Source organism: Hyperolius riggenbachi, chromosome 2 (genome assembly GCF_040937935.1).
Source record: "Hyperolius riggenbachi isolate aHypRig1 chromosome 2, aHypRig1.pri, whole genome shotgun sequence".
Lineage (NCBI taxonomy): Eukaryota > Metazoa > Chordata > Amphibia > Anura > Hyperoliidae > Hyperolius > Hyperolius riggenbachi.
The window spans coordinates 221,234,018-221,246,189 of record NC_090647.1 but is presented as its reverse complement, the minus strand read 5'-3'; the positions used below and the strand labels follow the sequence as shown (position 1 = coordinate 221,246,189).

The 12,172-nt window shown below is 43.9% G+C and overlaps 1 protein-coding gene across 3 annotated transcripts in view; it reads left to right on the top strand.

The window, feature by feature from the left end:
• The window catches only part of TSGA10 (testis specific 10), a 125,733-nt gene that overhangs the window by 77,178 nt on the left and 36,383 nt on the right, over positions 1-12,172 (top strand). For all 3 annotated transcript variants that reach the window (XM_068268190.1, XM_068268189.1, XM_068268191.1), the window contains 3 exons: positions 808-854; positions 2,899-3,067; positions 5,314-5,424. In XM_068268190.1, the coding sequence (XP_068124291.1) occupies positions 808-854; positions 2,899-3,067; positions 5,314-5,424 (327 nt within the window). The remainder of the gene's footprint in view (positions 1-807; positions 855-2,898; positions 3,068-5,313; positions 5,425-12,172) is intronic.

The following is a 12,172-nucleotide window of genomic DNA, read 5'->3' as shown; positions in this document are numbered from 1 at the left end:
AAACTTCGGCTACAAAAAAAAACTCCGGGATGTGTTAATTACTATTCCCCCTCCAGGCCGCCATGGATAGTGGGGGAATGAAATAATTCGGCTTACAGTGCTTGTAGCCCATATAAAAACTTCGGCTACAAAAAAAAAGTCAATAATATGGGCTACAGAGGGGCACCTTACTGTAGCCGAAAAAATATGGGCTACAAAGGGGAGCCCGCTTGTAGCCGAAAACCTTGTAGCCGAAAAAATATGGGCTACAAAGGGGAGCCCACTTGTAGCCTATATCAAAACTCGGGCGCCCTTTTCTACACCTTGTAGCCCATATTTCCAGAAATAACATTGATGTCTATGGCGGCGCCCTTTTCATACAGGCAGCTCGGGCGCCCTTTTCAACCGATCCCCAATAAGTTGTCATATAGTCAATACAGATGGTCTTAAAATACAGATGATGACACATAACATAAATCATACTAATTCATGGTTATAAACATCATTGATCAAATTATAAATAATGAAGATTCATATTTTACACATAGTACAACATCAGAGAGGACTAAAAACAGATGCTATATATGTTCCTTCTAGACTTCCAGATTCTACTAGGATCCATGCAGGTTAAATGTATTATATATAATTGCGTGAGTTGATCCCAAAGACAGGGAAGCAGTTCTAAACCACCTGTAGTGTTCCCTGACATTGATCTGCTTCTCTCTCGCTTTTAAACCTGATTGATCCCCAGTTGTCTGGGCCTCAATCTGGGATATTTCAGTAAGGAGTATTTATTGCGATGATCATCTCCCATTATGTGCTTTTCAGGAAAGCACCATACAGCGTATGCTCAGGGAAATGGAAGAGTCTAAAAGGTAAGGATCACTAATCAATATACATGTTAAATGAACCTGAAGTGAAAATAAACTAATGAGATAAACAATTGTATCTATCCCTCTACTCCTAAAAATTACCTTTTTTTTAAGATATCCCATGGTGTTATTTTAACCACTTTACCCCTGGCGGTACGAATTTCTCCGTCCCTTTTTTCCCCCCTAAAAAGCCAGGGACGGAGAACTCCGTACCTTCTGCGCTGCCGCCGCTGTCCGCGCTACCGCCGCTCGTGCGCGCGCTCCCGCCGCTCGTGCACGCCGCCGCCCGCTCGCCTGGAGATCAATGAACGGGAAAATCCATTCCCGTTAATTGATCTAAGCCCCCGCAATGATCCGCTGCTTCTATTAGAAACAGCGCGATCATTGTGATTCTCCCAGCCTCCTACTGCTTCCTGTAAGCGTCCTTCTGGACGCTTACAGGTCGCATGTAAACAGACTCACTGTGGCCATCTTGTGTCCAAATAGTAAACTACACCCTAAAGCATTTTACACATACAAATACATTGTTTTACCCAATAAATTAACTCATTACCTCCCACACTCCCCAATTCTTTTTTTTTTTTTTTTTGTAATTTAAAAAAAAAAAAAAATACAATAAAAAAAAAAAATAATATTTATGTCAAGAGGGTATAACATTGTTACTTTATAAACTATGGGCTTGTAATTAGGGATGGACGCAAAACTGAAAAAAATGCACCTTTATTTCCAAATAAAATATTGGCGCCAAACATTGTGATAGGGACATAATTTAAACGGTTTTATAACCGGGACAAAAGGGCAAATACATTTCATGGGTTTTAATTACAGTAGCATGCATTATTTAAAAACTATAATGGCCGAAAACTGAAAAATAGTATTTTTTTCCCAAATTTTTTCCTATTTTCCCATTAAAACACATTTAGAATAAAATAATTCTTGGCATAATGTCCCACCTAAAGAAAGCCTAATTGGTGGCGAAAAAAACAAGATATAGTTCATTTCATTGCGATAAGTAATAATAAAGTTATAGACGAATGAATGGATGGAGCGCTGAAAGGTGAACATTTCTCTGGTGTTCAAGGGGTAAAACCCCTCAGTGGTGAAGTGGTTAAATAATAATTAAATGTTTACAAATTAGATTTAGGCTACATTCACAGTGGGGTATTATGGAGGGACGTTAGGGCTGCATTGTGGTGTGGAACGACACACTGCAATGATAAGTCTATGCGACGATCACTGTGCGGTATCATGGTGTCCCGGGTTGCGTTATGGTAACGTATTGCTGCAGTGACTTACAGCTAAACGCTGCGATGTTGCTGTGTAACGTGTTGCATTATAGAAACGTTCTGCTGCAGTGAATTACTGCTAAACGCACACATTACACAGGTACAGGGAAGCATACTTTTCTTTGTCTGTATGCTTCACTGTACCTCACTGTATGTGACATAACGCGGCTGTAACATGTGGTATGACTTTTTTGTTCCTTTGTGTCGTGTTCCGGTTAAAACAGGAACCTGGTAAAACAGGAACACAACACAACGTCCCCTGTGAACCTAGCCTCAGGGTATTATTGTCTCTGTTAATGGAAGTCTATAAAGGGCTTGATTCACAAAGCTGTGATAACTCTTATCACTGTTGCGCTAGCATTTGGAGTGTGCTATAATGCGCGTAACGGTTTTCGCACGCAAACGTGAATTTACGCACAAAATCACACCCATTTGCGAAAATGGCTGCGATTTCACTCGCAATTTCACGTCTGCGCACAAAAAGTGTTATGCGCGCTACCGGGATAAGAGTTATCACGGCTTTGTGAATCAAGCCCAAAGTGTCCCATAATTAAAATATATGTACTAGTGACCTTTATTGTATATATCCCCTGCACTTGGAAATTGTTCTCAGCAGGAAAAAGTTTTATGGCATTCATTTGTACAACTTAATTTAACTACACTACTTGTAAAGCACTTGTCTCCAGTAGGACTCAAAGCCCACAAAACACACAGTACTGCAGTGCACAGTTTTATTATTTCCTTTATTTTTCTTTTTACAGGCAATTCTCCAAGACAATCAGCAGCCATGAGCAGGAGATAAATCACCTACGCCGTCAGCTGGATGCGATAAGTGATGAGTTATCTCATACTGGAAGAGAAAAAGAGGCAGCTGTTCAGGAAAATGGTGACCTCCATGATCAGCTGTCCAAGAGCAAAGTTGAGATACAGGTGTGGACTACATCGAATCCAAATTTTTCCACTGTTTTCAATGCATTATTTATTTATTTATTTAATGTTAATGTAGGATCAATGAATAGATAAGCTGTAGCTGCATATAGGCTTCAGATAGTCACCATGAATAGATTGCGGGAAGCTGTCTGATTCTTGTACAAATACATCCAGTAGTAGTCAATGCCAGCGCAGAAGTCAGGCAACTGGCATTGTTTGTTAGAGAATGAAGATGGCAGTCTCCATATTCCTTTCACTTCAGGTTCCCCTTAAAAAGAGAAACTGGTGAACTGTCAGTGATTTGGGCATTGTATAGTAATAACATTTGGAAATTCTGAGATGCTTCCTGCTGTTTGGGAACAGCCAGACAGCACAGTAATTTGAGGAAGCAGGCCACTCCTGCAAAACATGTTTGTTTGCTGGTATTAAAGGGAAGGTTCAGGGAGTCTGAAAAAAAAAAAATCCATATCCACTTACCTGGGGCTTCCTCCAGCCCGTGGCAGGCAGGAGGTGCCCTCACCGCCGCTCCGCAGGCTCCCGGTGGCTGACTCGACCTGGCCAGGCCCGGCTGACAGGTCGGGCTCCTCTGCGCTCCAATCTGCGCCTCACGGGGGCGCGCTGACGTCATCGGATGCGCGCAGTACAGCCCGGAGGACGTCCGAGGACGTCAGCGCGCCCGCGTGGGATGCAGAAGAGCCCGTCATTGAAGCGCAGAAGAGCCCGACCTGGCAGCCGGCCTGGCTAGGTCGGCTAGATCACCGGGAGCCTGCGGAGCAGCGGCGAGGGCACCTCCTGCCTGCCACGGGCTGGAGGAAGCCCCAGGTAAGTGGATATGGATTTTTATTTTTTTTTCAGACTCCCTGAACCTTCCCATTAATAAAGCCTTTGCCCACTGAAGGGGTGCAGTTTATGTGATTTCATTTATGGAGGCAAATGGTTCTGTTCTACTTTTTAACCATTTCATACTTTTGGCTTCCTGTACATATAATCTGCACAATTCCTTTACTGGAACCTCCCAGACTAGCAGTACATCTTGGGCATCCTTCAGCAGATCCAAGTAACAGTTCGTACACATGTCCAACAAAGAGCTCAACCAACTTGGCAATATGACCAACCGCACGACAACCCATTGACAGGACCTGTGTTTCCACACGGCCGAACCAACTAAACGACAAACTCAAGTACATACACCGCACACAAGCGGAATGACGGACTGCATGATATGAACGCATTCAAAACAAGCACAAGTCGTTCAAACAACTTGTACACACGTGGCCAACTGTATGATATCAGCACAACAGTCATTGGAGTTGAACCACTGGTTGAATTGGGCAATCCGCCTGTTACCACTCACTCATCTAGTAGTTTGCCACACATACACATGCCCAGCTATTGTCCAACAGACCAGGTTTGGACGATAGTCGGGCAAAATAGTTGCACATGTGTACAAGCCCTAAAAAAGACAGAGGATCCATCTGAATCCATCTCTATGCATATCGCTAATGCTTGGTGCACATGTTAAGATTTTTTGAATTTTTTTTTTCAATCGATAACAACATTTGATTTTTCGCACTGAATATAATCGATCTTATCATGATTACTGCACCACACATGTGCGATCTACGAAGCGATTTTGTTCGCTTTGTCAATTATAACAGTAATCGGAATGCATTCAGGAAATTCTGATTCTATAAACAATCGATTGGCAGGGAAGACTTGTGGGAGGTGCATCGATCGTACTTCCTCGATTACACATCCACAATGATAGATAATCGTTATTCTGATCAATTATTTTCAACATGTCCGATCACATTCTGATTGATAAAACAAACAATTCTGTCCTCAGAATCGGACTGCTAGAGTAGTTACTAAGATATTCAGCCAATCCGATCAAATTTATCAATCGTAAATGGAATCAGATCTGAAAATTGTATCGTGTGTACCTAGTATTAGAAAGACAATGGACATTGTCAAGTAGAGATGAGCCCTGTTTTCTTTAGAAGTAAAAACTGGATGATTTGCAAGGCCAGTGGCCCTTTCAAAAAGGTGCAAAATGCTTCTTGTTGCATAGATCTTCTTCAGTCCAATGATAAAGTCAGACTACGCAGTTACTTCTGCACACAGCTTTAATATGTGCAAAAGTGAAGGAGACCCTGGCACTGCTATCCATTATGTATGTCTCAAGCATGACAGCAGCGGCAGCAGACTTAATTACAGCATTATTCCTGTTTTTTTATTTATTCTAGACATTAACACATAAGCTACAAGACTGTCAAAATGCACTTGAAGACACAAAGATAAAACTGCAGGGAGCTAAAACAGATGTTCTTCGACTTGAAAATTCAATAAATTCTAAAGTAAGTAAACATTTTGTGTTTTTTTTAATACATTGTCTGTTTATTAAGTTCAAACAGGATAGAGGTATAAACAGTCATATCCATATCAGTATCAAAACAATATATAACAGCCACATTATACAGTTACAGAGGAATTCCCATGATATGTCTCATCATATATTAGTGTTGACATGTTGTCACATTTTCAGTTCCAAAAGGTGACCTCTTCCTCTAGAACCATTTTTGAGCTAAGGTCCATGAGAGTTGAAGGGAAGAAAAGTCAGAAGGCGAGGGCTAAGGGAGAAGGAATATTAGAGAGGATGGGGAGGAGTGTGTGTGTGTGGGGGGGGGGGGGGGGGAGGAGTAAGAGATGGGGTATGGTTAGTTGGGGTTCAAGTTCAGGTTGTGTGTTGGGGGAAGAAAAAAAGAGGGGAAACATTTTGTACTTAACATTGAAAAGCAAAGCAATTTTAAACCATTAGAAATGCTTTTCTTTAAACCCCAACAAGAAATTAACTGATGAGAAAAAAACGGTGGTAAGGCAGCAATATCTGACAGACGAGAGAATTGTCAGATACTCCTATTAGCTTTCAGCAACATCATCATTATGAGGCTGGCAAAATCAATGTATTGCTACAATGGCAATTAAAGAGGAACTCTAGTGAAAATAATGTACCGTAATAACAAAAGTGCTTCATTTTTACAATAATTGTGTATAAATGATTTAGTCACTGTTTTCCCACTGTAAAATCTTTTCTGTTCCTGATTTACATTCTAACATCACATGGTGACATTTTTACTGCTGGCAGGTGATGTCAGTAGAAGGAGATGCTGCTTGCTTTTTTGGCATTTGGAAACAGCTGTAAACAGCTGTTATTTCCCACAATGCAACAAGGCTCTCACAGTGTGATGTCAGAACCATTTCCCTGACATCACACTATGGGAGGGGTTTCACCACAATATCTGCCATACAGAGAGAGCCACCTGATGAACCGTTTGTGAAAAGGAAAAGATTTCTCATGGTAAAGGGGAAATCCACTCGAGCAGGCACCATCAGCATATAAGTAAGCTCTTTATTGATCACATGGATAAAAGCAGTCAAACAACGACAGACCGCTGTTTCGGGCTCTCAGCCCTTTATCAAGTTGTCAAGAAACTGCAATACATTAAAATCTCCATTCCCACAAAATATATATCCAATGCCCACCAATCAAAGTGCAGTGTTTCAAAATAACCAATCAGATAACGCCATCACATAGGAGGACCTGATGGGGAACTTGCAGAGTAAGCTTAGTCCCTCCCATCACTGTATACTTTACCTAAAATATCTGCAAAGCTAAAACAGTAAGTACTAGAAAGGTAGAAATTGCCATGTGTCTCACCTACATTGATGCAGAGACACCGCACTCCTGCCGTCATGCAAAAAACAAAAAACAAAAGACGGTGCTATCCCACTGGGCTTAAGCCGCCGACCAATCAGATTTCAGACTGATCTGTTAGCAACCAATGGGAAGGAAGGAGGGCACGCGCTGTTATGACTCACACGCCGCCGACCTATCAGCAAGCCATAGCCCGTCCAGCGACCAATGAGGAAAAAGGGGCAGAGGAAGACGGACATCCGTACTAGGATGGCTCAAAAGGCGCCGCCCAACCAGTACAGTCACATCTTGTCCAGCGACCAATAGGCGCTGTGTTATAAGCGTCCTCTGACGCGACAAAAAGGCCATAGAACGCCGGCCAAACTGCTATATGACGGCACGGCGATCGCAGTAAAGAACGCCATACGTGCAGGAATCCGCCTGCAACCAGGCGGATTCCGCATAAAGCCTCAAAAGTAAGGGAACAGCCCACAGTTACAATGCCCAATAGGATTTCTGAACCTAACCACATAGTTATCCATCATAGGTAATCAGCAGTGCATGTGTCTTCACATCAAATAGGCAAAAGGTATAAATAACACATATCCTCCCTCACTGCTGTCCACAAAAAGAGGTCCACCACAGTGAAGGAGATATTAAACACAACAAACCCTACAAACTGAAAGAATAAAACTGAAAAATAATGCAAAATAAAAGTTAATATAGAAAAATGCATATCTGACTGGAAATGATCCACAGTGCACTCGTTGGTAAATATCCCCCAAGAAACCCCCATAAGAACAAAGTACCCCTCAAATGCAAAACGATAAATCATACTCAATATTGAGGCCCCCATTGCCTAACACCCCCAGTTTTTTTATCCAGAAATTTTCCCGTCTGGATAATTCCTTGTCACGATCCCTACCCGCTCCCCATCCCACCGGGACCCCATCAATTACCTGTACTCTCAACTGTGAGACCCCATGTCCCGCCTCCACAAAGTGTCTGGCCACTACCTGAGTGATGTCTTTATTTCTAATCGCTGTCTTATGGGAGGATAATCTCACTTTGAGAGCCTTTGTGGTCTTGCCAACATAGGCAAGGCCACAGGGACACTTCAAAAGATATACGACAAAGGTAGAGGTACAATCAAAATGTTCCCTTATCTTAAATGGGGTACCCTTGGACTGGTGTCTAAAAACATCACCACCCCTCCTTTCCTTTAAAAGGGCCCCTACGATACGAGACAAATTGGTTCATACTAGAACTAACACACATAGACTAAGAGAAGGCAGAAAGGGTACATACCCTTGCCTGAGTTGTCACTTGTGTAGTTTTATTAGTAAGGGTGATGTTTTTAGACACCCGTCCAAGGGTACCCCATTTAAGATAAGGGAACATTTTGATTGTAACTCTACCTTTGTCGTATATCTTTTGAAGTGTGTCACGATCTGTTCCTGCTGGTGACGTTTGTGAACTGTATGGACTTCCTCTGTTCACCAGCAGATGTCCCCTCATTTCAAGAAGATTTTACATTCCTCCTGAAGTTCCCTCTGCCCACCAGCAGAGGTCTCTGTATTCAAGAACTGTGTCTCTGCAGCCTTGGAAGAGGTCACATGACCATCCTGCAGAGTATATAAGTCCAGCTACAACAGAACACTGTTGCTAGTTCATTGATGTGGATAGCCCTAGAGCCTGTGTTCTGGTCATTGCTCCTGTTACCTGATACCTGATACCTGTTTCCTGTTACCTGTTACCTGTAACCTGTCTGCCTGTTACCTGATTGCTTGATTCCCTGGTTTATGATATTGGCTTTGTCTGACTATTCTTCTGCTCACTGATTGTATTGCTTGATGTCCTGGTATCTGATCTCGGCTTGTTGACTAACCTATTGCCTGCTGCATATGTCCTGCGCTTGGTTGTATATTATCCTGTGTATATATTAGTTAGTTAGCTTAGTTAGACAGGGTTCGGGGTTCACTGTGTGCACACTGTATATATTATTATTGGTTTGTGTATGTCTGATCGCAAGACAATTGCCTGCAATCATATTGCTAGTTGTACAATTCATTTGTATTTATGTTCATGCACCAATTGCAGCATCACTTGTGTATATATCCTGTCCTTGTAAATAAATCATTACTTTATTTCACATTTACCCTGGTTTTGGTCTTCAGTATTTCCACATTAAGTGACATTCTGCATTCAGTGCAAATCTGCATGCACTGCTCGTTACAAAGTGTCCTTGTGGCCTTGCCTATGTTGGCAAGACCACAAAGGCTCTCAAAGTGAGATTATCCTCCCATAAGACAGCGATTAGAAATAAAGACATCACTCAGGTAGTGGCCAGACACTTTGTGGAGGCGGGACATGGGGTCTCACAGTTGAGAGTACAGGTAATTGATGGGGTCCCGGTGGGATGGGGAGCGGGTAGAGATCGTGACAAGGAATTATCCAGACGGGAAAATTTCTGGATAAAAAAACTGGGGGTGTTAGGCAATGGGGGCCTCAATATTGAGTATGATTTATCGTTTTGCATTTGAGGGGTACTTTGTTCTTATGGGGGTTTCTTGGGGGATATTTACCAACGAGTGCACTGTGGATCATTTCCAGTCAGATATGCATTTTTCTATATTAACTTTTATTTTGCATTATTTTTCAGTTTTATTCTTTCAGTTTGTAGGGTTTGTTGTGTTTAATATCTCCTTCACTGTGGTGGACCTCTTTTTGTGGACAGCAGTGAGGGAGGATATGTGTTATTTATACCTTTTGCCTATTTGATGTGAAGACACATGCACTGCTGATTACCTATGATGGATAACTATGTGGTTAGGTTCAGAAATCCTATTGGGCATTGTAACTGTGGGCTGTTCCCTTACTTTTGAGGCTTTATGCGGAATCCGCCTGGTTGCAGGCGGATTCCTGCACGTATGGCGTTCTTTACTGCGATCGCCGTGCCGTCATATAGCAGTTTGGCCGGCGTTCTATGGCCTTTTTGTGGCGTCAGAGGACGCTTATAACACAGCGCCTATTGGTCGCTGGACAAGATGTGACTGTACTGGTTGGGCGGCGCCTTTTGAGCCATCCTAGTACGGATGTCCGTCTTCCTCTGCCCCTTTTTCCTCATTGGTCGCTGGACGGGCTATGGCTTGCTGATAGGTCGGCGGCGTGTGAGTCATAACAGCGCGTGCCCTCCTTCCTTCCCATTGGTTGCTAACAGATCAGTCTGAAATCTGATTGGTCGGCGGCTTAAGCCCAGTGGGATAGCACCGTCTTTTGTTTTTTGCTTTTTGTTTTTTGCATGACGGCAGGAGTGCGGTGTCTCTGCATCAATGTAGGTGAGACACATGGCAATTTCTACCTTTCTAGTACTTACTGTTTTAGCTTTGCAGATATTTTAGGTAAAGTATACAGTGATGGGAGGGACTAAGCTTACTCTGCAAGTTCCCCATCAGGTCCTCCTATGTGATGGCGTTATCTGATTGGTTATTTTGAAACACTGCACTTTGATTGGTGGGCATTGGATATATATTTTGTGGGAATGGAGATTTTAATGTATTGCAGTTTCTTGACAACTTGATAAAGGGCTGAGAGCCCGAAACAGCGGTCTGTCGTTGTTTAACTGCTTTTATCCATGTGATCAATAAAGAGCTTACTTATATGCTGATGGTGCCTGCTCGAGTGGATTTCTGCAGATTTCAACCCCAGTGGTGTGGAGAGCTGTGAGCTGAGGCACGTCATTGATTCTTCTAGTGGATGGGTGCTACTCTACAACCAACAATTGTCTCATGGTAAAGGGGGTATCAGCTACTGATTGGGATGCAGTTCAATTCTTGGTTACGGTTTTTCTTTAAAGAGAATCTGTAATAAAAAAAAATCCCTCTGGGGGATACTTACCTCCTAACGAGGCTTCCCCCGTCCCTCTATTCAAGTGCCAGGGTCCCCTGAAGTGCGGCGAGGTAAATATTTACCTACCGTGATCCTACGCAGATGCACTAACGCTCTTCATTCGGGTTAAGGCGGAAATAACCGAACCTAATCCATCCGCTCTACTGCGCAGGCGCGAGTCCTTTTGCACCTGCGCAGTAGAGCGGATACAATTGGACTCAGCTATTTTCCCCTAGCCCGAACGAAGAGCCGCTACTGTGCCTGCGCTGCATCCCGGAGAGGTAAATAAATCAAACCTTGTCAAGCTTGTCGGGGGAGGATTCGGGGGAGCCAGTGCTGGATGCCCGGAAGCACAGGGGAGGGGGAAGCCTCCCGAGGTAAGTATTGTCCAGATGTTTTTTTTTCTTTACTGAGTATCTTTAAGAAGGTTTCCTTTCTTTTTTTTAAATGCCTGCTGTACCTGTCAAACAACACCTGCACCAGTAAAGCAGCAAAGCAAGGAGAGTAGTGATACTGTTTAACTCTTCCTGTTTAACAATCGCTTATAAATAGGACATTTTCAAAAAATTTGGAAAAACCACAATTGTTCAGCAATAAATGCATTTCACAGACTTGATGGGATTCTCAAAGTACACCTGAAGTGAGAGGACTATGGAGGCTGCCATATTTATTTCCTTTTAAACATTGCCAGTGGCCTGGCTGATATGCTGATCCTTCTGGCTTTAGCAGTGTCTGAATCAAACACTTGATTCATAAAAAAAGCATGGCTTCTGTGAGCAGACAGATCTGTTTCTTCGTTTTGCGTCAGTGTGGCTTAAAGTGTACCCGATGGGAACATGTAACATGGGGTGTTGCCATATGCTTCAGATCCTCTTTGAACATAAGGCCCCTGGCCATAGGCCCCACTGAAACCTTTGAATGTCTTGCAGCCCAATTGTCAGCAGAAGTAAACATCAACATATTGCTCATATACCGCCTCCCAAAAAATGGTCCAGTCTTTCTTAAAGGACTTACGAGGCCAAAATGTCTAAAAAAAGCAAAGTACCTGTAAGCTGTTTAAATGCACGGAGGACGCCGTCCGCGCCCTCCGTGCAGTTCCGCCGGGTCCCCTTCCTGAGATCGCCCCCCGCGCCAACCCCGACCCCCCCAGGCCGGGTCGGGCTCTCGTGCCGCTCTCAATATGGCCGCTTCCATTGGCCGCGGCTGCGCAGTCCGCCTGGCCGCGAGTGCGGCTGCGCAGCTCTACGGCCAACCCCCCGAACCACGCACTGTAGCGTGGATCGGAGGGGTTGGCCGTAGAGCTGCGCAGCCGCACTCGCGGCCAGGCGGACTGCGCAGCCGCGGCCAATGGAAGCGGCCATATTGAGAGCGGCACGAGAGCCCGACCCGGCCTGGGGGGTCGGGGTCGGCGCGGGGGGCGATCTCAGGAAGGGGACCCGGCGGAACTGCACGGAGGGCGCGGACGGCGTCCTCCGTGCATTTAAACAGCTTACAGGTACTTTGCTTTTTTTAGACATTTTGGC